Below are 26,950 nucleotides of genomic sequence, written 5' to 3' on the forward strand. Positions count from 1 at the left end.
TTTGTTCAAGTGAATGTTTAAGAAACCATAAGAAAATTATGTGTTTGCTTTAAAATTTGAGATCACATAGACAGTATTTTACGTAGGATATGGGCTGTTCCCATGAGCACTATCTTTTGAACTTCAGCCATTTTGGGGTTTCCTGGAATCTGATCTAGGTAGTAATCAGCCCGTTTCGCTGTCATTCCCAGGGCACCTATGACAATAGGTATTGTTTTCGTCTTCAGATTCCACATTTTGCTAATTTCTATTTCAAGATCTTTATATTTGCTCAGTTTTTGGTAGGTCTTGACAGATACGTTTATATCGATTGGGACAGTCATATCAATGAGGAGGCATGATTTTTGTCTGAAGTCTTTCAGTACGATGTCTGGCCTATTTGCGTCTATCTTTCTGTCAGTTTGAATGGTGAAGTTCCAGAGGAGTGCAATGTGATCATTTTCAAGTACTGGGGGTGGTTTGTGTTCCCACCAGTTTTTATCATGGGGCAAGTCCAGGTTTTTGCATATTACCCAGTGAATATATTGTGCAGCTCTATCATGCCTGTTGAGATACTCTGTTATTATTATTATTATTATTATTATTATTATTATTATTATTATTATTATTATTATTATTATTCAGTAGTTTTATTTTTATAACGTGCTTTCACTTCACTACCGAGCGCAGCTCTGTGCGCCTTGGGTATGTGCTGTGGTTTGCTGTGGTGCTCTTATGTTTACTGTATTGAAAGTGTTTTGCGTAGAATGTGTGCAGTACCCAGTAGTGCAATTTTCTGTATGTTATATATATTTGTAAGTCCTGGTGTTTTTGTTATGTATTTGTCTGAATATTTTTTTTATTATACCTAAGGCACCTACTATGATAGGAATTGTTTCTGTTTTTAGATTCCACATTCGAGTTATCTCTATTTCCAGGTCTTTGTATTTTGAAAGTTTTTCCATTTCTTTTAGAGAAACGTTGTCATCTGCTGGTATTGAAACATCAATTAGAAGGCATTTTTTTCCTTCATGATCTTTGACAACTATATCTGGTCTATTTGCCTTAATTTCTCTATCTGTGTGTATTGGCATATCCCAGAGTATGGTTGCTTTCTCGTTTTCTGTGACCTTTTCTGGCGTGTGTTTATACCATCTTTTTTCTGTTGCTATTCCATAATGTTGGCATAGCTTCCAGTGTATATAGGTCCCAGCTCTGTCGTGTCTGTGAATATATTCCTTCTTAGCCAGGACTGGGCAGCCAGAGATAATATGATTTATTGTTTCTTGTCGATCTCCACATATTCTACAGTTACTTGTTATATTTCTTTTCATTATGTGTTTTTGGTAATTTCTGGTGGGGAGGCTTTGGTCTTGTGCAGCAATTAAAAATCCTTCAGTCTCTGCTTTGAGTCCTGAGCTTCTCAGCCATCGCTGGGATTTTTCTCTGTCTATTTCTTTCGCATTTAGTTTAGCCCAGTATTTACCATGTAGGGGCTTTTCTTGCCATCGTTTTATCATGGTCCGTTGCTGTTCTAGTTTTAGTTTGGATTTCATTTGTTTTATAGCTTTTGTTGTTTCTTCTTCTTCTTCTTCGTATTTGTTAGGTAGATTGATTTCTTGTTTGTATTTGTCAGCTTCCTTAAATACTGAAAACAGTTTTTTGTTTTGCTCGTGTTTTGTGGCTATTTGTATTAGTTTCCCTTGCTTCTGGAGTAGGTATTTTTGCAGTCCTATGGTGGTTATTTTATAATAGTTTTCTAGCTGTATAAGACCCCTGCCACCTTCTGTGCGTTGTATATATAGCCTTTCTATGTCAGATTTTGGGTGGTGCATCCTATATCCTGTCATTATTTTTCTTGTTTTCCTGTCTATTTTACATAGTTCGTTTAGTGTCCAGTTAAGGATGTTGTAGCTGTAGCTTATAACTGGGACAGCTAAAGTGTTGATACCCATTATCTTGTTTTTAGCATTGAGCTCTGTTTTTAGTATTGATCTAACTCGTCTATAGTACTCTTTCTTTATTTTTTCTTTCATTTGTGTATGTTGTATCCTATCTAGTTCATTGACTCCTAAATACTTATATGGTTGGCTTTCGTCTAGTTCTCTTATTTCATTGGCTTTATCTAGTGTTATATTGCTACTTTTAACTAATTTTCCTCTTTTCAGGGTTGCTTTGGCACATTTTTCTAATCCGAATTTCATTTCTATTTCCTTGGTAAAGCCGTGTACTGTCTGTAGTAGTGTTTCTAGCTCTTTGTCGTTTTTTGCATATAATTTTAGGTCATCCATATATAGAAGGTGGCTGACTGTTTTTCCATAGCATTTGTAACCGCATCCAGTTCTATTTAGCAATTCTGTTAGAGGTGTGAGTGCCAGGCAGAACAGGAGTGGAGAGAGCGTGTCTCCCTGGAATATTCCTCTTCTAATGGGGATGGCTTTCGTTTTCACAAGTCCCTCTTTTGTTTGGAGCTGTAGCACTGTCTGCCATTTGTTCATTGAGTGCTCTATGTATTTTATGATAATTGGTGCCACCTTGTTTATGGCTAGTGTTTCCAGAATCCACGTGTGGGGAACACTGTCGAAAGCCTTTTGGTAGTCCACCCAGGCCATACTGAGGCCTTTCTTCTTTCTGCGGCTGTCTTCAGTTATGGCTTTATTGATCAATAATTGATCTTTATTATTATTATTATTATTATTATTATTATTACTAAATTTTCTTCTTACATTTTAGAAATAAAATGATCTACAGTTGGAGCAAAGTTGAAGGAGAATTCTCTGATCGAGTAATTTTAAATGATCTCAACCGAGTATTGCTGATAAAAGAAGCTAGGTGGGAAGACGAAGGACAATATAAATGTACTGTACAACATGGCCAAATAATACAAGACGAGAAGGTATATTCCCTTCGCTTCCAAAGTGAGTAGTATATAACATTCTTTTTATCTTTTTTTTTAATAGTTATATTTATCAAATTTACTTTTAGATGTCTTAGTTATTGTTTCGTGTCCTATGCTAAGATGACTTGAAAATAAACAGATGAACTTTGGCTGAATTGCTAATTCATTAGGACGCGTTATCATGAATCAATTTTTTTTACTTAATTTCAGCTGATATGAAAGAGGTGTTTACCATAACTTCATTACACTTAAGCAAGAAATTATTTGATTTAAACTGAATCTTTTTTTCTGATGGAATACGAAACTTTCTTCCTTTGTCAAATCCATACTTGTTGCAAAGTGTCCAATGGACAAGCCTTGCTATTTTGTCGTGGCGTCTCTTATATTCTTTCTGGGCTAGTGGCGTACATTGGCTGGTAATATGCCATACGGTTTCACCATTTTGTCCACAGATTCTGCACTTATCACTTTCTGGTGTGTTGTCTACTCTGTATTTTATGAAATTTGTTCTTAGTGCTTGCTCTTGAGCAGCATAGATTAGAACCTCCGTTCCGATTTTAAATCATTTTTAGTAATCCACAGCCATCTTTTTTCTCTGTCTGACTTATCTTCATTCTTTTCTTTACCCCTCTATTTTCAGTTTCATTCGTTTTCAATTGTTTGTACAGGTTTTATCTTCGCAATCTTTCATCCTACACAAGCCTTTTTTTTTTTTTTTTTTTTTTTGACTAGTATTATCGACTCTGATAAGTGAAAGCAAAGTTTTCTTCGGAAGAATTTGAACACAGAATGTAAAGAACCGAAACGAATAATGCTCTAACGATTCTGCCAATCAATCAACCGTCCTAACAGCAATAAATATAATATAACTATATTCAATACAAGTACAAATCCGAAAATTTGGGGCGAAAAGGATTAATAGATTAAATCGGTCCCAGCACTTCGTTGGTGCTTTATTTTATCGGCCCTGGAAGGACGAAAGATAAAGCTGGTCCCGACAAGATTTTAACTTAGAATTTGAACAAAAGTTGCAAGCCATTTTATCGGACGTTTAATAATTCTGCCTATCCACGATCCCTCACAAGAATGAATACAATAATTATTAATAATAAATTGTTTCCAATTTAAATACCAGAAATTTTGAAGGAACACTGTTAGTCTATACAATCTACCCCGGTATTTTGTTGAAACCTTATTTTATTGACCCCGCTCCAGAGGGATGAAAGGCAGAGTTCATCTCGGGGGGAACTAAACTCAAAACGTAAAGAGCTGTAACAGTGTTCCTTCAAAATTTCTGGTATTTAAATTGGAAACAATTTATTATTAATAATTATTGTATTCATTCTTGTGAGGGATCGTGAATAGCCTTTTTTTTACCGATGCTTTAGTGATTTTGTCAATCCACCGCCCTTACAAAAATAAATATAATTATAGTTGTAATATTCTCTTTTGTAGGTAAACCAATAATGACTATGCCTCTAAAGCCTCAGTTTGTTGATATTGATTCCAAAGTAGTATGGCACTGTGAAGCCTTCAGTAAGCCAAATCCTTCTTATACTTGGTACAAGAACGGAATCCTTCTTCTTTCTTCAGAAGATGTAGTTATATCAGCCAATATACTTATTATTAATGTTGCCAAAAAAGGACATCACGATGGAATGTACCAGTGTGTTGCTTCAAATAAATATGGCGAAACATACAGTTCAGCACAACTGTCGGTATTAGGTAAGGCCACATTTTATATATTTCGAAATGACTACTTCTATTTATATAGCTCGTTATCTCTATTATTTGGCAGTTCATCAAAAGTTACTATTGTAGATGTGGTGACACTACTGGAGACAAGCCTTTGTTTTTTATTATTATTATTATTATTATTATTATTATTATTATTATTATTATTATTATTATTATTATTATTATCATACATGTCATTGCCTGGAATCAAACTCGGAATCTTGGGGTTAACGACAAACAAGATGAGGACAAATATCCCTCAAATGTTAATAATGTAAATAATATCATCGACACTATTATTATTATTATTATTATTATTATTATTATTATTATTATTATTATTATTATTATTATTATTATTATTATTATTATTATTATCATCATCATCATCATCATCATTATTATTACTATTATACATGTCACTGCCTGGAATCGAACTCGGAATCTTGGGGTTAACAACAAACAAGATGAGGACAAATATCCCTCAAATGTTAATAATGCAAATAATATCATCGACAATAGTTCTTGAAAAGTACCAACTTTTCTTTTAATCAAAACCGAAAGAATAAAAGGCAAAGTTTATCTCAGAGTCCAAACCCCGCCGAGTTTAACTTCGCTTTTCATGCATCCGGAGTCGATTAAATAAAGTCCAGTACAAGGAACAATGATACCGACAAGTTACATCCACATAAATTTGCTGGCTTTTTGCCTAAATCAGATGCCATTATTATTGTTGTTGTTGTTATTGTTATTGTTGACATTATTGATAATGAGCATCATCATTTGTTTTCAGCTTTCAAACCCAATTTCCTCCGAAGTAAAGCGTTAACAAATATAAAAGGTGCCATGGGCGGCAATATTACACTTCTGTGTGAGGCAGAAGGAGCTCCTCAGCCAAATATAACATGGAAACAGAACGGCAAAGAAATAATGAACCATCTTACTGCTTCACGAATACAACAACTGCCAAATGGTTATTTGCGCATCCAGAAACTTAATGCAAACGACCAAGGAATATATTCGTGCACGGCTAGCAACAAATACGGACAGGCAGATTTGACTTTTAACATAATCGCTATAGGTATGAGTTTCTTTTTCGATTACCTTATGTTTAGTGGTGTCAGAATTTAAAAATAATTATCAAATATTATTTTGTTGATGATGATGAACTTCAACTCGATCAGGCCTGTATTCTAAAGCATTCCAACCGTGACGATCCCGTCATTTTAGTCGCTTTATTTATGATGTCCCTTCGCTATTCATGTAAGCAAGATGTGATTTGAGGGAGGTTTCACTTCTAATTTTAGCAGCTAGCACAGCCACACTTTGACTTGTTAGTGCAAAACAATCCAGCTGATATATTTTAATTTACGTTTGTAACATAGACAGATACGTGGATGGAAGGATGGATGGATGGATGGATGGATGGATGGATGGATGGATGGATGGATGGATGGATGGATAGATGGATGGCTAGATGGATGGGCGGATGGGTATTGATAAATAGATGCATGAATGGATTTTAATATTTCGCTTTGGCAAAGGGATACTAAAAGCCCGGTGTTAGAATTCAATATGCATATACTTCAGAATAAAGCATTAGCCGAGTACAATGCGTAATATGAAATTAAATAAATGGCAAAAGAACAGGAAATTATGCAAAACTGAGTAACTGTGCACCTTTGTGTAGTTTCCACGGAACTAGCAGAAAAAACTGAAAGCTAATGAAATACATTCTATAATTACCTGTTCTGTTGCAATTTATTTAATGTGTATGTATATATATATATATATATGTGTGTGTGTGTGTGTGTGTGTGTGTGTGTGTGTGTGTGTGTATGTGTGTCTGTGTGTGTCTGTGTCTGTGTCTGTGTGTGTGTACGTATGTATGTATTTGTAATATATATGTAACATATGGTATAATCATAAACGCGGCAAATTTTAGCCATTTCTCCGCAGACTGAAAACAAAAATGAGGAACAACCTTAATCGATTTTCGAACCTTATTGGGTTCTCATCAGAGGCGTCTACATCATTCTGACAGTCTAGGTATAAGTATACATCATCAAATTTAGAAAGTTCGAGAAAACCTGTTTTTATATATAAATATATATGTATACTGGTCATACATAAGTATATACGAATTTTATTTATAAATTTACAGATTCATATCTGTATTTACTTTTCGTCATAAGTCTTTTAAAATAAATTTCTTATATTCAATAATTGTAACGTACCATTGTTTTGAAAAGTCGAAGTATTTCGGGAAGAGAAACAGAGAGTGAGAGAGAGAGGGGGACGAGGAAGGGAAACCGTGAAGCATGGCCACAGTCTTGGGGCTGAAACGTATAAAAGAATGAAAGAATATAAATAATATAATATTTATCCCCACTTAAAGGTATGTTCTATTAGAACAGATTATACAGCGGTAGTTATCATGAAAGAAACTATCATATTGGCTTTTGGTGCAAAAAGTGCCTGCGTTTATATCTAAAGTCTGCTTATGCCTACACACCGCTTGGTGCTGATACTGCAGTAGTTTTCTGATCTGGCAGTCTAATGGCGCAGTTCGGTCAATATTGTTGAGTATGTTTTAATTAAAGTTGAGGCTTTTAATTAAGTCTGCTCAGAGTTGCCTCTCTTCGGTCTTTCCCATTCATAACGGCTAAAGAGCTAGAAACGCGTCTGGGAATCTGACATGGAGCAACGCTGGGAAAATATGGTGTCTTTACAACTTTTTACTGTAACAGAGAGCTTTTCTCCATGGGAACCGTAATTTGCCACTAGAAGCTGAAATATGTCACAAGCATTTTAACTAACGTAAAGTTCGAATATATATGTGTATGTATATATATATATATATATATATATATATATATATATATATATATTGGGGATGTTCATGTTGCCAGTTTAGCCAATAAAAACACACGCACTATATATTTCGGCCAGAGTTCTTTCGTAACACTACTGTGACCTTATCAGTGGTCCTTTGCTTTCTTCTTATTTGTGTGTCCCTCCTTACTAACAATCAGCCATTTTGTATTTTGCATTCTTAATTGCATGTGTCTATATTTGCGCATGCGTATCCCTCTATGTGTGTCTATGTTTGTCTATGTTTAGTAAGTGTATGTGTGTGTATGGGGAGTGCCTGTATTATCTGTATCCCCTGTTTATATATGTTCGTTTAATTTGTTTTTATTTATTTGTTCATGTGTTTATACTTACTTTTTTTGCATTTAATTTAATTTTGTTAACGTATGTAGTTATTTAATTCCATTTATTTATCGGGGTGTGGGGATGTGGGTGGGGATGTTGTATATTTATAGATAGACATGCATATATATACTTATGTTATATATTATATATATATATACACACACAAATATTGTATACATCTATATGGAAATGTTAATATGTAAATATATATGTGACTATATATTATTTGTCGGTATATATATATATTTGTTTATATGTGTGTATACACACACACACACACACACACACACACACACATATATATATATATATATATATATATATAATATATATATATATATATATATATATATATATATATATATATTATATATATATATATTATATATATATATATATATATATATATATATATATATATATATATATATATATATATATATATATATATATATATATATATATATATATATATATATATATATGGGAATCTAAATTGATGATGACAACAAAAGCCGTTATGACAACGACGACAAGACCAGAAAACGAGAAGGAGAAGGATATTCAAGTAGAAGACGCGGAAAGGGAAAGAAGAGCAAAAAGCGGAGGGAGGTGGAGGGGGAAAGAAATAGAGGAAATGGAAGAGATTGATTGTCACCTCCGATCAATTATGGCCTGGTGTCGAGTGGACACCTTTTCGCGTGATTAATTGAAACGTGTCAAGACAATGACAACAGGTACATGTTTCCATTTGAACTGTCACCATCACATTGTCCATTCTCGTTTGAGTTGGCAGGTACCAATGCCTTAGATTCAACGTTCGTCCTGGTTTTTAGAATGTCTATTGATTCTGCTGCTTTCAGCGATGTATAATTTATGTATGTTTTTGCTAACTTACAGTGTAGTATTCAAATTCTCCTGTGGACACAGGGAAAAAGCATTATGGAATCGTTTCTGTGCTATATATTCTGTCACTAAGCTGAGTACATGCACGCGCGCTTTTATGAGACACAGCCAGTGTACACGAAAAATTACATTGCTGATATAAATTATTTGGATATTACTTCGGAAAAACGGAAACCCTAAGGCAATATGCGTCAAAATTTTTTGTACAAGAAATGTTTTTGTACACATAGTCTATCAAAACGGGTTACCTTTCATTTTTATCTTGGTCCTGATTCGAGCTGACGGTGATGATTATGTAGCAGTTACGTATAACATTAAATGTTGTTGCTGTTACTTGACCATAGGTACACTCTAAATGAGTAGACTAAATTATCATATGGAAGTCAACTTTGCCTTGAAATCATTGTATTATGTGATTTTTACCTTGTTTAAAACAATAGGGTGAGATTTGAGAGAGATTTTGTTCTCATTTTTAGCTTGTCCATCGACCACATAGATGTGTTCGTACATACATTTGTTCGTAAATTAAATATATGTAACATATCTAGGTTTATGTCATTTTGTATTACAATAAATTCCTTCACATACATAACATGTGAACAAACGAGGACCTGCCTCCTCAATTAAGAAACTTCACATCTATATTCATCTAGAGTACGATCGGTCACTGGCCGACTGAGAGATTTGAAATACTTTATGTTATCTTAGTTGAAAAAAATCCACGGTTGGTCAAGTTTAGAAGTGTTTCAAATTTCTAATTCAAGAATTTATAACTTAAGTCTCATTACTTGTGCTTCGTTCGTTGTAACCTTAACTAATTCATTGAACTGTCAATAAATGCACTGCCACCTAACTGTGATTTTCTTCAGTCTGTATTAACAACTCAACACTATAAACGACAAGAGAATAGTACAACTCGTGAGTGTTTTGTTATTCTGCAGTGCTAGGTTCAGATCACCTTTTAGATGTTAGTTAGGGATACACTTTTTTTAATTCTTTACTTGTTTCCGTAACTGGATTGCAAACAAAGCTGGAGCAGCGTTCTGTGGTGTTAGTCGAATAAATCAACACCAGTATTTATTATAATGCACTCTTTGCCGAACTGATTAGTCAGTCACTAGTATGTGAAAAAAACTAATACCGGTTTTCAAGCGGTGGAGGCACAGACACAAGGACGCATACATACATACATACATATATACATACATATAATACACACATATACATACACATGCATATATACAAATACATACATTTTTCTACATACATATATATCTATCTTCTATATTATTGTGGAGAAAGCTGTTTATTAATTAGGTATGTAACAGTTACTAAACGTACTAAAAGAAAACAATTATGAAAGGCTTGACCGTCCGGAAATTTTATATGAATTTACGTTGCAAGAAATTTCCTATAATTTCGATTTCTGAATTTTATTGAATTTTTGAGCTCCAATTTTTCACAAATTCAAATACTCGTTGCATTCAGGGCGGAGTAGATTTTAATGTTTAATAAATTTCAACAACATCAGCAGGGTATTTTTGCATGTATTTGAGTATATGTGCAATATTTAGAGTTAGTGCATGTACATATTTGCATGTTTTGTTTTATGTATGTCTTCTCATGCATATAACTGTACGAGTAGACATGCGCATATGTACTTAAATGATAAACGTCTGGAAAGTTTTACAAATTTTTACAATTCCAGTGATGACATGGATTTGTAGCCTTCGAATCAGCATTCTCCTATCAGGTTTTGAAAAACCCAAATTTTTCAAAATTGGTACTTAGGCAGTGTGTTGTATATCCCAGTATGTATGTATGTATGTATGTATGTATGTATTACAAAAAATAATACTGATTACGTAAAAATGAAAGCTACAGGTGGTACGATAGCATTCAAATAGTTAGGGATCAAATATACTAACCTTCCCATTAAAACTATATTTCACCAATTGTACTTCGTTACCATAATATTATAATGTATTCGCAATTACCAAACATTTAGCCACACTGATCTATAAAAAGTATTTATATATTTGATCAAAGATTTCTTCATAAAATATTATTTTGTTTTTTTTTTGTTTTGTTTTTTATGTATTTCAGAGGCATTAGTTATAACTGCAAAGCCGCAAAACACAGAAGTTAATGTAAACGAAACGGCAACTCTGCGTTGTGATGCGTCGTATAACCCCGATATAGATACAATACATGAATGGTTCTTCAATGACATCAAAATAGACTTTGAGAATAATCAACATTTCAGCTTGGTAATTTATTTTAACATAGTTATGACGTAATTGCTTCACTCCGCTTTTCTACAAAATGTCTGGTGTGAAAACCGGTCATATTGAATATTCTACAATCACGTGACCTCGTTTTTTTTTTATACAGTACGACGCAGCATGAACTAATGTCTTCTTTCATAATCTCCGGTTGACAAATACCTTCTGAATAGAATTTTATTATTATTACTATTATTATTAATAGAATCTTATTATTATTACTATTATTATTGTGTGTGTGTGTGTGTGTGTGTGTGTGTGTGTGTGTGTATGTATGTATTTATGTGTGTGCGCGCGCGAATATGTGTGGGTGTCATTGTGTTGGTGTTTTTCCGCCTACGGTGTCACAACCGGTGCTGGTTTGTTTGCGTCCGATAGAATAAATTTTAACGGTCGAAAAGTAAATAGTAAAAGATAAAAAGATAAAAGATAATTGACAACACCAATAAATAAAAATTGAATATTTCCCTAATTCTAGATTATTTTCAGAAAAATAAATTGCTTGCTCGGATTAAGTCAGTCATTGTTTTAAGTTTTGCTGCGAAAAATAGAATTTATACTTATTTATATCCAAAATTTAATAAGCAATTCCTCTGTATTAATATATTTATGTGCGTGTGCGTGTGTGTGTGCTTATATGTATGTATGTATGTATGAGTCTATGTATTCGTGTATGTGAGTGTATGTTTGCATGTATGATGTATGTATATTTGTGTGTGTATATTAATCCTTTTAAGAGTACTGTCAATAGTAATTTATATATACTAATTCACATAATTTGTTTAAACTGTTCACAAAGATTTCTTATTTTCAGAATACCTTAATTTCATCTTTTTCTTAACAATCCAAAGTAATTTTAATGTCTGATAGGCCTAGCGATTGCTCAGACGACATTACCGTCGTGAATTCATAAGATTTGGAGAGGAGTGGCTGTGTGGTTGTAATGCTTGCTTCCCAACCATGTGGCCTGAGGTTCAGTCCGACTTCGCAGTGCCTTGGTCAAGTGTTATTTACTATAGTCCCCAGCTAAAATCTTGGATTTAGTTGTTGAAAACTTAATGAACCCTTTGTGTGTGTGTGTGTGTGTGTGTGTGTGTGTGTGTGTGTGTGTGTGTGTGTGTAAATATATGTATATGAATGTATTTGTGTTTGTTTCCCATCACCGCTTGACAACCGATTTTGACTTTGTTTACGTCCCGTGTAAATTAGCGCTTCGGCAAAAGAAACCTATAGAAGTAGTAGCAGTCTTAAAATATAAATTTTAGGGGCGATTCTTTCTATCAAACCCGTCAAGACGGTGCCCTAGCATGGCCACAGTCCAATGACTGAAAGAAAGATATAAGATAAAATAATCGATGCCACTACTTTCGATGAATGGACCAAAGCATTCCGATCAATATATTTTCACTCAGGGGTTAAACTTGTCAATGCAGTTAATCACTTCTGTATTCATCCAGGTTAGATAGATCGTGGAGGTGCATGGTTTAGTGGTTAGAGTCTTCGGCACACGATCGTAAGGTCGCGAGTTCGATTCTCGGTGGTGTGTTGTGGTCTTGAGCAAGACACTTTATTTCACGTTGCTCCAGTTCACTCTGCTGGCAAAAATTAATAGCACCTGTATTTCAAAGGGCCAGCCTTGTCACATTCTGTGTCACTCTGAATCTCCCAGAGAACTACGTTAAGTGCATGTGTATCTGTGGAACGCTCGGCCACTTACACGTTAATTTCACGAGCAGGCTGTTCCGTTGATCGGATCAGCTGGAACCCTCGTCGTCGTAAGCGACGGAGTGCCATTTAGTTAGATAGATTGAACTTTTGCCACAGTCTTTTGTAATCCCACCTTTTAGTAATATCCCTTCTCTCATCTGTTTAGACACGATCATTACATTGACTATGACAGATTGATTCTATGTTTATCCACTTAGGTCCAAGCTTCTTCAGCTCTGTAATTAATGCAACTTCGGATAGTTTTACACGCAACTTTCTATTAAGATGTTTCTGCACATGCTCTGTTAGATTAGAGCCGGGGTTTTGAGCAACTACATTCATGGATTTGATTCTTGGAATTCTTTTTCAGGTTTGTAAGACTTCACTTGGTTGGTATAGAACTCCTTCTTCTGGAAAAAAAATGTTGAACTTAATAATTCCTACAGTAGGATTGATGAAGTATTGGCCTTTTTTTTAGTATTTCTCACTATATGGAGCTATTTAAATAATTTTCAACATAAATACCCTCTGATCTGTTTCTCAAACTGGTTCTTCATCACGCAGTAACTCCAACTCATCCATGTTTAGCTGTTCCTTGCAAAGAATATGGCTATTATGTTTCACCCATGCTGTCCCTTGATTTTGAACTTTAGAAAATTTGCTTTCGTCAGACTAAATGATTGACAACCAAAATTCGTCCTCCTTATTGCAAAACTCCTAAGCCAAACTGAATATTTCAGTAACATTAGCTTTGAAACAATCGGTTTCTTTTTTGTAACTCTTTGTTCATATCCAAGACCTTTCATCACTGTTCTTATGCAACATGATGACCTATCCATAGAATTTGCAACCACTCTAACGTTGATGTATAAAAACTCCCTGTTAACTGCTCTTTTTTGCTCTCTCAGAAACTTTCTACCACCTCCCCGATCTCTTCCTAACTCACCAATGTTCTTCCTTAATCTACCACTTGATTATATTATTCACTGTGAGAATATTTATACCAAAAAATCGAGGTGTTTTTCGATTGGACAATCGACATAGATATCAGCTGATGATTTGCCTGCATTTAGATTTATCGATATATGTTTTCTCAAATGGTTTTAAATGTTGTCATTCATAAAGTTAAAGTTAAAATTAATCCAAAACAATAAAATTCATCTATTTGCAAAGAAAGAAGCAAATAATTAGAACGCGTTAGCAGCTGGTTAAACACTTTTCATATATGTATGCATATATGTCTGTGTGTATGTGTACATATACATACTCATATGTATAGATGTGTGTATTTATGTTTACATGTACGCATTCATACATATACATATGCATAAGTATGTATGTATGGATGGATGGATGGACGGACGGACGGACGGACGGATGGTTGGATGGATGGATGGATGGATGTTTATTTGTACATTGCAGCCGACTTATCTATCAGCTTATCAGCCTAACACTGCTGTTAATTAATCCACTTAGACCAATTAAATTTTCCATACAATCATTTTGTTTATGAATAATAATAAAAAATAATCAATTGATGTTGAAAATAATTTTTGTTATTATATATAGTCAACAGAAGATCCAGTAGGTGGCCTCGTAATTCGAAATGCGAGAATTCAACATTCAGGTTATTACACTTGCATTGTGAAAAGCACTATTAACAAGGTTAAAGCTAGATCATTTCTTTCTGTCAAAGGTAAATATAATTGTTTTCGTATCATTTGTGCTTCTGTCATTGTCACTGACCATCAGGCCTGCCCTAATTGAACAGACCCGCAAGCAAAGTTGTTCCAGCCATAATCATCTCATCTTATTTCAGGCATGGTGCATCTATGACTACATTATCCGACGTTTCGTTTGCATTTTAAGACAGTAGGGTGTGGTTTCAGGGAGATTTTGGCTCTTATTTCTAGCATGTTGAGAAATTATATAGAGGCTCCTTAGACGGTACACACTTATTGGTTTGTGACCCTTCACTAAGACACCGCATTGATTCGTTGACATGTATCACTTACATATATGATCAGCTCTGTTTTATATAAGGGATCTTGATTTAGGTATAAGAGTAACAATTTGGAAATGGGGATAGATTATCGATGATACTGACTCGTCCACTTGATGGTATTTTTATTTCGTTGTTCCCGGATAAATGAAATGCTAAGTTGACCTCAGCGCAATTTGAATACAGAAAGTGAAGAGTCCGAAGAAATGCCGCAAAGCACAAAACTCTGCCAGCTAGCCTTCTATATTTTAGATATCTAACAGTACTGGCATGTATAGGCATTTACAATATGTAACATTTTATCTTAGAAAGACTTCTCAAAGTGAAATTATGCAATTAAATACTTCAAAGCATTTTGCTTAGTCCTCCACCAATTTTGACATTCTCTGCTCGTATATTGCAGATGACATAGCTTTGATATGACTCTTCTAAATGTGAAGTATTTGATGTTCATTGTGATGTTATTGTGCTTCAGCTGCCAGTGTGCTTTTGCTGTGAAGAGATGTAACTTCAAGGGACATGTTTAATTAAGTTCTTATTGAAAGTATGTCCATTCCAAGCAATTTCTATCATAATATATAATTAATCTAATTTCAATTTCCCATATTACTAAAAGCTAGTCGGATATATTTAATTGAGAAAAATATACCGATTAGAAAATGAGAATTATGAATCAGTTACATGAATACTTAGGTTACAGTTAAATAGAACAGAGCAATACTTTTAACTTAAGCTACGCTGTAATAGAAATATGTTCGACCCCAGTTTACCATTGAATGTAGTGATTTCAGTAACCTAAAGGTAAATACATATATAACACGTTCGTGTACACTGAAACATGGAATGACCTTCGTTGCGGTAACTGTCTCGGAAGAGAAATTCTTATATATAGTGTACGCGAAAGTACACCAAGTCGGATCGTGAATGATGGTGTGTTTACGTCCCCGTAACTTAGCGGTTCGGCAAAAGAGAACCGATAGAATAAGTACTAGGCTTATTAAGAATAAGCTCTGGGGTCGATTTGATCGACTATAAAGGCGGTGTTCCAGCATGGCCGAAGTCAAATGACTGAAACAATTAAAAGAGTAAAAGAGATAATGTGCATTTAATAAGAAATATATATTGTGATATGATCGATCGTTCGACCTTCTGCTTCTTCTTAATGCACGTTTCGTGCATAAAGAAATCACTACGTTTAATTGATTTTTTTTTTTTATATCTTGTGACAGGTCCTCCAGGAGAAATAAGCGGTTTAGCTGCTGATGCTCATAACATCGGAAGGTCATCGGTTCATTTGAAATGGATTCCTCCACCATATAATGGTTTTCAAATTAGTTTTTATACAGTATACAGCCGTTCAATTGACCAGCCTGAGTGGAAACTTCAAAGATCAAGTAAGTCCATTACATTATATACAGCTAAAAGTATATGGTACATATCCATTAATCTTCGAATGACTGGGGTTAGCATTCAGTTTCAAGATGGAAAGTACGATGAAATTTAAATCCCCATCGGCTAAAGCACCGGTCTAGCAGTGGTACCTAGAACTAATAATAAGAGAGCTGAATTGACACAGGCTAAAGTTTTCTGTCAAGAAACTCGCCGAAACGCTTGTATTATGCTTGGGCCCATTACTTTTGAGCATATTATATAATACCTTAAATATTCATCCCCTTCTACTTGACTGTAGTTATCATCAAGCAGCCATTTTAGGTAGCTAGCTGACAGAATCGCTACGGTGCTGGACAAAATGCTTAGCGGCATTCCTTCCGGCTTTACGTTCTGAGTTCATATTCCACTGAGGTCGACTCTCTTCCACCCTTTCGAGTTCGATAAAATGTGTATCAGTTGAGCACCGGGGGTCGACGTAATCGGCCAACGCCCGCACCCATAACTGCGGTCCTTATGTCAAAATTTGAAATGATTGCCGTATAGATAGAGTGATATTGATGTTATTTATACACATGATAATGTAACGTTTTATATACATACATACATACATACATACATACATACATACATACATACATACATACATACAAATGTTTTTAGCCCCAAGAAACATCGTTTCTCGCTGGCTATACGACACACTATCTGTGTCCTTATATTTTCGAACAGAAAATTCAGCAACGCTACCGGGTCAAGCAGCTACTCTGTGTTGATAAAGAGCAATAACCCAGAAACTAGTCCAGAGATGTCTTGCGCTAGCTGGGTGTGCTGAGCTCCCTGTTTAAAAATATAAGGGCACAGATAGTGTGTCGCATAGCCAGCTAGAAACGATGTTTCTTGAGGCTAAAGCAGCAGTAACATCATCTCTTTCAGGACAGCCACATTATGTTGGCAAACAGAATTTACTATACATATATATTTATATACTATGCCGTTATATTTTATGATTGGTGGACTTTTTCTAATTTCCTTCAATCTCTATAGATATCCTTATGAGGAACATTCGGATGGATGATACAGGGTTCCATTCACTCACCATTTCTGGATTGCATTCAAACCAAGACTATCAATTTTGTATAAGTGCTGCCAATATCGAAGGTGTTGGAGACTTAAGCCATCCATCAAGTAAGAATTGTGCTTTCATTGCGTGTGCTTGTGCATGTTTGCTCGCTTATAGTTTTTGTGTTTCTACATGTGTTCTATGCTACTTAATTTATGCTGTTAATCCGCAAGCAATACAATACCTCTTGAAGTTAATAGCATGGATCTTATCTTTATATATGCCACTGATTTCGAGAGATCAAGCAATCCAGTCTGTGTATTACACTAGTGCATAGGGTTATTATGATATATACATATTTTATCCAGATGTGTCTATCTGTTTTTGTCCATGAGTAAGAACAACATACATATACTAACTTCATATAGCTTAGTACAAAGATATTCCCATAGTTTGTTATTGACTGGAGATGACACGTTTCAGAACATTCCGACATTAGCGCTTTCCACGAGTGCCAACTCTAAAGAGTATGAAGCTGCATGGAAATGTTCAGGTAATGTGGAACACTTGCTGCGAGTAATTCACGATTATCTGTCATTAGCATTAGCAAGTTGTGACTGTACATATAAAATCAAATAAAAAACAAACATGAAATAATGTGATTTGAAATCCAATGTAGTCTTGATAACCTATTGACCTTCTAATGACTTCAGTTGACATCTATTCTCTGTCATTTAAGGTTATATCCACACTTTGAGCTCACCTCCATTAATACCTCCAAAAGCCATAACTGGTGGAGGAGGAAAAGTAAAAACGCTTGTAATTGAGTGGTCGGTAAGTAAAAGCATTTATTTATTCTTTTATCTTTTTACTCATGTGCTGATATTATGTTATATGTAATCATTGATTTAAATTTTTCTTATCCCTAATAGTATTAGGTTGTCAAGAAAGCTCTTGCGGAAATTAAAATTTTGATTTTAAATTATGCATTTTCAAATTAATTTTCGTTAAATTACTTTGGCTTTATATATCATGTTAAAGCCTGTTTTTCGCTCTATCTAATCGTGTTACACTTTTTCTTTTTGAATAATTAGGCCATTTTTTCCGGAACGTTGAATACAACATGGACAAAAAGCAAATTCGCACAATTTTCTTATTCCAGTTCAAGCTAGGCCGAAAAGCAGCTCGTGATATCAACGATGCGTTTGACCCAGGAACCACTAATGAACGTACAGCACAATGGTGGTTCAAGAAATTACGTAGCGGTGACGAGAGTCTTGAAGATGATAAGCGTTGTGGTCGGTCATCGGATGTTGACAACGATCAACTAAGAGCCTTAGTGGAAGCCAATCCACGCACAACTGTTTGAGAGCTTGCTTCGGAATTAGATGTAACCTATACGACAATTTCCAACCACTTGAAAGAGATTGAGAAAACAAAAATAGTTGAGAAATGGATGCCACATGAATTGAACGACAACCAAAATTTTTTAAATGCCGTTTTGAAGTGTCGCCTTCCCTTCTTTTACGCAACAAGAACGACCCGTTTCTCGACCGGATTATGACTTGTGATGAAAAGTGGATTCTTTACAACCGCAACGCTCAGCTTAGTGGTTGGACGCCGACGAAGATCTACGGCACTTCCCGAAGCCAATGTTGCACCAAAAGAAGATCATGGTGACTGTTTGGTGGTCTGCGGCCGGTCTCAACCATCACAGCGTTTTGGATCCAGGCGAAACCATTACGACGGAGAAGTACTGTCAGCAAATGGATGAAATGCATAAGAAACTCCGACAACAACAGCCAGCATTGGTCAATAGAAAAGGACCAATTTTTCTCCACGACAGCACTCGGCCGCACGTCGCACAACTGACTCTGCAGAAGTTGAACGAATTGGGCTACTGGCAGAAATAAAATTGTTTCGTGTTGGCAAAAGTGTGTTGATTCTGATGGTGTTTATTTCGATTAAAAAAGTTTTGTTTGAGCCGAGATATATGCATCTGAATGTAAAGATTAAAAACCGCAAGAACTTTCTTGACAACCTAATACATTCAAATATTGGCACAGGACCAGAAATTTTTTCCGGGGAGCGAGTAAATCGATTACATCAACCGTAGTGCTCCTTATTTAATCGACCCCGAAAAGATGAAAGGCAAAGTCGACCTCAACGGAATTTGAACTGAGAATGCAAAGACGGAATAAATGCCGCTAAGCACTTTATCCAGTGTGCTAACGATTCTGCCTGCTCGCCGCCGTCCGATTCCTAATAATAAAGCTCTTTGAGAATGGCAGAAAGCCACCAACAGGAGGAGACAGTTATAGTTCAATTTAATCATTTCCAGTACTTGACTGGTACTAACTATATTTAGTTGATCTCGGTTGAGTGATGCAAATGAAAAATCCCACCGTGGGATGTAAACTCAGAACATAAAGGAAGCGCACCTTCCTTCTAAGCACTGCAGTAAACAGCAGAAGTGAGCTAGAATGTTAAAACTTAGTGCGCATGCACAACAGAGTCAATCCATGCCAAGCCGCCTTACTCTATGTGCTTTAGCTTCGTTACTATGGCAATAGTCCAGATATTTATTGATCAGACCACGTATATTCGACGGGATTCTTTCAGTTTTCGACAACCAAATCAACTCACAAGGCTTTGATTGACCCGAGGCTATAGTAGAAGACATTAGCCTAAGATACCACAGTGTGAGGATGAACCTGGAAACATGTGATTGGGGAGCATACATTTTCATTCTTTTAATGTTCTTTTTAGTGATTCTGTTCTTGCTTTTGGTGGAGTTTTTGTTTTGCTTTTTGTTATTTTGGTGGTGACTTGCCAGTAATTTTTTTTTCAGCCTCTTGAAATATGGGAACAAGGTGGTCCAGGGATCGGATACAGTGTCTACTGGAGACTCAAAACAAATATAGGTGAAAATTGGTCAAATGTAAGGAGCTATTCTAGCGGTTATATATTGAATTTATATTTGTGCAAAAGTATGCACGAATATATACTTTTCTATAAACCATTGCTTCAATGTTTGTGTGAGACTGTGTTCGTATCCATGCGTGTTTGCATACACCCCCCCCCACACACACACACAAATGCACACAAGTTTTCTCTCTATTTATTTCTGCGTGTTCCTTTCTGCTGAAGAGCGTAGAGTCGAAACGTAAAAACTTTCTCACCTTCCAGAGCGTCGAATAATGCACCTCCTCGTTGTTTATACACCTGTCTTCGTCTTTTGTCTCACTGTAAATTTCAACTATATATAAGTATATATATATATAGCAATGTAGGTGTTTACTAATACCCTAGTCACATTTAGTGACAATTATAATTGTCCTTTTTTGATAAAACATTGCAAAAAGCCGTTTATATTAATTTTATATATTCACATTAGCGAATAGCTAAATCATCCAATAATTTGGATGACGAAAACATAAATACTAATAACGAAACATGTCCGGAAAAAGCTGAAAAATCGAGTCGGCTTAACTGATGAGGCAACGGAAATTCCCGAAATTGATGTCCGCATTAAGAATTCTCGGTCGGCATTTTTGGGACAATTATGTTCCCTGTTAGTGTATATGTTTTCATTGATGTGCGTTAACTACATCATTAGAGCGCTTTAGCTCTTATTTCTAGCAGTGTAGGTGTTTCCTAACACCCTAGTCATATTTAGCGACAATTATAATTCTCCATTTTCGTGAAACATTGCAAACTCACACTTATACCTCAACTTCTCCTCCTCCCACCCTAAACACACCAGGCTTTCCATACCCTATTCCCAATTCCTCCGTCTACGCAGGCTCTGTAGTGACGACTATAACTTTCAGACTTAGTCTGAACTCATGGCTCACCACTTTATCCTACGTGGATATCTCCTCACTACTATCCACACCGCCCTTGCCAGAGCACCCCGCCGTCTCCCGCTTCCCATTTCCCCTCACTTATCATCCCACCACCCTACCTTTCCAGCGCTCCATTCTCCGAGCCTTCCGACGACTCCAGTCCGACCCCTTCACTTCGCACATCTTCCCTAACCGACCGCTCCCCTCCTTCAAACGAGCCCTCAACCTACGAGACCTCTTGGTCCACAGCTTCTTCCCTAACCCAACCTCCCAACCGGGCTCGTTCCCTTGCTTCCCCCCACGCTGTCACACTTGCCCTTACCTCTCCAACACCACTCTCCGCACCGGAACCCATCATCGACCCTATCACATCACCGACTCTTTCACCTGCACTTCTACTAATGTCATCTACTGCATCTCCTGCTCTTTCTGCCCTTCTCTATACATCAGGCAAACGGGACGCCGCTTGGCTGATCGGTTTGCGGAACACCTCCGAGACATCCGACTCGGCAATGACACCCCGGTCTCGCGCCATTTCCGCTCTACCGGTCACTCTTTGCAACACATGTCCGTGTTCGGATTATCCTTGCACATGGGCCATCTGGACTCCCGTTTGCGCCGTGAACAGGGATTAATCTTCTCTCGTCGCTCCTTTGCGTCACATGGGCTCGACTCTCCTCCCCTCTTCATCTAACCTCCTCCCCTCGCCTCTCTTCCCTCACTCCTATTTCATCCCACCCATCTCTCCTCTCTTGCTCCGACTCCTACTTCTCTTCATTCCTACTCTCCTTCTCTCTTCTCTTCACTTCTACCCACTTTCTCCTTCCCCTCCCCTTCATCGTCACCTTCTCCTTCCCCTTCCCTTCATCGTCACCTTCCCATGTAACCCCACCCCACTCCTACACATTCCAACCCCACCTCCCTTATCCTTTCCATCTCACCCCACGCCATCCCTACACCCACTCCCATATACCTCTCCTCTACCCCCACCCTCAGCCTAACCTACCCCACCTTACTTTCCCCACTCTCGCCTACCCCACCTCCCCACACCATTATACCACACCACACACCTCTACACCATACACCACCATACACAACACATCACATCACATCACACCACCACGCACACATTAGCACTGACCACTTCCCAGACTCACAATTTCACACTTACACACACACGCGCACGTCAAGGTCACCAGCCCTCTACCACACGCTCATACATACTCTCTTGTACATACGCACGCGCACCCTTGTTTTGAGATCACCACTACTTTATTATCTCCCCTTCTTCCTAGCTCTCCTGTGTGACCCTTCTGTCCGACATTCGTCATGATAGATCGCTAACCACTACACATCCTTTATTTTCTCTCCTTGTTTCTTTCTGTGTTCCTTTCTGTGGAAGAGCGTAGGCTTGAAACGTCAAAGACTTTTTCACTTCCCGAGCGTTAAACTAATACATCTGTTTTATTGTCTACACCACCCGTCTTCGTGTTTTGTTCTTTTGTGAATTCTCTCCCTATATATGTATATATATATATATATATATATATATATATATATATATATATATATATATATATATATATATATATATATATATATATATACATATATATATATATATACATATATATATATATATATATATATATATATATATATATATACATATATATATATATATACATATATATATATATATATATATATATATATATATATATATATATATATATATATATATATATATATATATATATATATATATATATATATATACATGCGTGTAGGTGTATAAGAGAAATTTGCACAGCAAGCAAAACAAATGTATAAGGAAGATAAGTAAATCTATAAATCAGTAGGTATGTGTAAGAAAATATTTATCTTGCTTGCTATTCCAGGTTTTGAAGCGAGTATATCTATCTTAGGAAAGTTTATTGGATCTTCTAAGTCTTGGTTAATCACTGCATCTTTTGTTTTTCCATATTTGTCGTTGAAACACAATCAATATTCTGTTGTAAAATTTGTTAGGTAAAGATTTCGAATGTACATTTGTAATAAACAAATATACCTTAAATGAAATCATAGAAATACGATAATGTAGAAAGAAGAAAATAAGCTGAAGACATATTGTATACTTATCTTGATACATTCCTGTGATTTCTCTGCTAATGTAAAATGTTCTTTGTTGTCTAATTGTAATCAGTATGGTTCAGCACTGACAACACAGACTACAATATGAATTGTATTCCTCTAAACTATATTTTCAATGGTGTTTAAGTCTTAGAGAATGCGCGTTGCGTTGGCATTATATTGGCAGAATTGTTAGCACGCTGGATGAAATGCGCAGCGGTATTTTCCGTCGCTATGTTCAGAGTTCAAATTCAACCGAGGTTAAATCTTCCTTTTATCCTTTCGGGGTCGATGAAATACGTACCAGTATAGCACTGGGAATCGGTTGTACTCCTCCCCCAAAATTCCAAGCTTTGTGTCTATCACAGAAAGGATATTGACATTCTGTCGCAATGATTCCTACTCTTTTGTACTCTATCTTATACCTAGTGACCAAACCCAATAATTATGACCACGAATGAGGGTCACGTAACATTATAATATCGTAAATTTCAGACTTCTAAACAATAGGTTAATAACAATAAATTTTAGAAGAGTAATTTCTCTGGTACCAGAATGTATAGTTAATCAGTCCTTTGTGCTATTTTACCCACGAATTCCTTGTACAATCGAAGAGAGTAGAAATGGTGATTCTTCAAATTACTATTTTAGCTAGCAAACAAAGACGCTTTGCAATCGCCCCTCTGGCTAGAAACAGCAGCCGAATATCTCTCTAATTACACCTTATCATCTTTTTTTTTTAATGGAAGGAAAATTGGATAATATCCTAAATATATTTTTGAAGAAATCAAAACGGTTGGTCACGACTAGAACGCCTTTAGTCATAGGTTTCCTCTGACTTGAGAGTTATATAGAGCCTCCGTCAGTCAAAGTTCTATGTGTCTGCACATGTAAGTGCAGGCCTGAGCAATATCCTTTAGTTACTGATGTTTATCAAAGAGAAAGGCTGCCGATTTGAACTGAGACAGTTTGGTATCAGTCGTTGCAGGCGTTGATCTGAAAACACAAAAAACCGGAACCGGAACATATACCACAAGACATTTTACTTAATGCTCTAATAGTTCAGCCAACCAACTTAATAGGTTGATGCTTTGCATCGACCCAGAAAAAAGTTATGCAATGTTGACCTCGGTGGGACATGAACTCAGACACTCTGAAGAAATACCGCGATGCATAATACCCAAACGCTCTTAACGGCTCTGAAAAGTCGTCTCTTGAGAATCAAACAGAAGCAAAGAATGAATCGATTTTCTACTTTGTAAGGTGCTTGTAAACGAAATTATTCTACCTTGGTTATCAAGAATAATTATCAGTAAATAGAGCTTCTATTTGTCTTCTTGTCAATAATCCATGAAAGTATTTGAACAGAATATAAGATAACGAAATTGTATATTATATAGTGAATCAATTGCTGTAATATTTTCAAGGTAACTATAACAGTTAAAATCCCATCTCCATAAACGGACGAAACAAGGACGACGGAATATGAACCGTCGACTCTATCCCCACCTACTCAAATGAGTGCTAGCTTATTTGATGTAGCCAGGACTTTTTAATTAATGTGAACATTAAAAAAAAAGACAGAAGGGAGAGCATTTATGGTTTTAATTAACTAAAATTTGTTAAATATGAAATACAGTGAAGTGTTTTTCGTCTCCACAATATCCACTATGTATCGAAATCATTGTCAAAAATATTTTTTAATTAAAATTTAAATGTCCATTTTGGTTTTCTATTTTTGTTTATTTTTTGTATTGTTTTGGTTACGTCTTGTTTGTTTTAGGAAAGGATAAAGGGGTCCCTATCATCCTTTATAACTTACGTGGGAGAGAAATTTTACACGGAGTATGAAGTAAAAATCCAAGCATTTAACGATTTTGGCTTCGGACCGAATTCAACCATCCATACAATCTTTTCTGCTGAAGACAGTAAGATATAAACTTTTTAGTTTTGACTTCTCAAAGCAAAATTTAACCTTCATAGGAAACTTGTGCAAGTTCTTTCTGATTAGAGGATGTGAATAAAGTATGTTTATAGTTTCTTTGTACCGAAGTATGAATTCCAGAATGATTAAACGTACAAAAAAAAAACAATACATATGTAATTATTTGGTGCAGGAAAGGAAAATCAGAGATTAGAAAAGTAGAGCACATTACTCAGAAATTTTCTTTAAATATAACTACAAATATGAATATTATCTAATAAAGATGAAAACGAAGAAAAAACTACATTCTCGATACAGAAGAAAACATATATATATATATATATATATATATATATATATATATATATATATATATATAATAATATTAGGCACAAAATCCAAAATTTATTATATTTATCTTATGATATTTACTTTACTTTATATTATACTCATTTATTGTGCTTTTAATTATTAATTTTTCTATATGTGATAGTGGATTTTCATCGATGAGTTCTTGATAATTGGTTATTTTCCCTAAAACTATATATTTTATATATATATATATATATATATATATATATATATATATATATATATGAGTGTATGGAAAGTTCATTGTGTTACAGTTTGAAGTTTCACGTCCGGTATGAAGCTAGGTAGTAACCACTGTGGAGCATTGAACCTACCAATACAGGCAATAATGTTGTGCGAAGGAAGCAAAAATAAAGAGTAAAACGGTCATACACCCACAGAAAAAGACCGATCAAAATACGATGTTTACATATATTTTCTCCTTTTCCTGGTAGTGAAATTTGTGCACGCGCATAAGCGCACAGCTTAGAAGGAACACTGTTTCTGAGTATGTTTAAAATGTTTAAAATGTTTAAAACAGCTAAAAGAAAAAAAGGAGAATATGAGGCAGACAATATTCAGTATAGAATATTTACGAGGAATACATACAGACGGCAGACTGCATTGAGAAAGATGTTTTCATTGTCCGTCTATTATACAGATGCATTTCGACAAGATTTTACAAGTCATGTAAATGAAGAAAACAAACCTAGAGTTAGGATTTAATTGCTGAAAGTTGTTTAGGAGATTTTCTTTGTATCTACAATTTTGAAAATACTCCAGTAAACCTACCCTATTTTTAAAAACCTACTGAGTTTAATCAAGTATTTCGGAAAAAAATCAGTTATTTCTACAAATATTTGTTCTAACATTGTGAGATCTTCTCTGCATTTCGTATTGCTATTGTTTAGATTGTTTATCTTTTTTAATCTATTAGTAAACATTGCTTTTTACAGACAAATAATATTTATTTCAGTGCCCCTAGGAGTCCCAGCGAACGTGTTTGCCACAGATTACAACGGAACAGCAATGGATGTTACCTGGGATCCAGTAAGTGACACACGGGAAGTGATGCGGGGTCGTGTTCAAGGTTATCAGGTAATTATTTAAAATAAATACTGAATATACGTGTTAATCAGCTTAATTAACACATTAAACAACACAAATTTTGCTATTGCTTTGAAGTTTTGCTCGAAATTTAGACTAGTCACAGATAAATTTAACTAACTTTTAATTAATTTAGTTTAGACTGATTATCACTAATCTTTGTAAAAAAAAAGTTTATTTGTAAAACACGAAGACATCTTAAAGCAAGACAAATTAGTAAAACTGTTGCATTTCAGCTGCAACCTAATGCACAAAATTGATTTAGGTGCAGGTGTGGCTGTGTAGTATGGAGCTTGCTTCCCAACCACATGGCTCCAGGTTCAGCCCCACTGCATGACACATTGGACAAATGTCATGTCAGTGGGATTAGTAGACGAAAACTGAAAGAAGCCCGTCGTGTGTGT

General features: G+C 35.5%; 1 protein-coding gene across 2 annotated transcripts in view; it reads left to right on the plus strand.

The window, feature by feature from the left end:
* LOC106868129 (contactin) overlaps positions 1 to 26,950 on the plus strand; it is a 75,369-nt gene that overhangs the window by 39,237 nt on the left and 9,182 nt on the right. For both annotated transcript variants that reach the window (XM_014913259.3, XM_052967403.2), the window contains 11 exons: positions 2,713 to 2,897; positions 4,334 to 4,603; positions 5,409 to 5,696; positions 10,847 to 11,010; positions 14,302 to 14,428; positions 15,964 to 16,128; positions 17,168 to 17,308; positions 17,923 to 18,017; positions 20,035 to 20,124; positions 24,948 to 25,092; positions 26,416 to 26,537. In XM_014913259.3, coding sequence (XP_014768745.2) covers positions 2,713 to 2,897; positions 4,334 to 4,603; positions 5,409 to 5,696; positions 10,847 to 11,010; positions 14,302 to 14,428; positions 15,964 to 16,128; positions 17,168 to 17,308; positions 17,923 to 18,017; positions 20,035 to 20,124; positions 24,948 to 25,092; positions 26,416 to 26,537 — 1,792 coding nt within the window. The remainder of the gene's footprint in view (positions 1 to 2,712; positions 2,898 to 4,333; positions 4,604 to 5,408; positions 5,697 to 10,846; positions 11,011 to 14,301; positions 14,429 to 15,963; positions 16,129 to 17,167; positions 17,309 to 17,922; positions 18,018 to 20,034; positions 20,125 to 24,947; positions 25,093 to 26,415; positions 26,538 to 26,950) is intronic.

The sequence above is a fragment of the Octopus bimaculoides genome, chromosome 4, assembly GCF_046866305.1.
Source record: "Octopus bimaculoides isolate indiv1 chromosome 4, ASM4686630v1, whole genome shotgun sequence".
NCBI classification, from domain to species: Eukaryota; Metazoa; Mollusca; class Cephalopoda; order Octopoda; family Octopodidae; genus Octopus; species Octopus bimaculoides.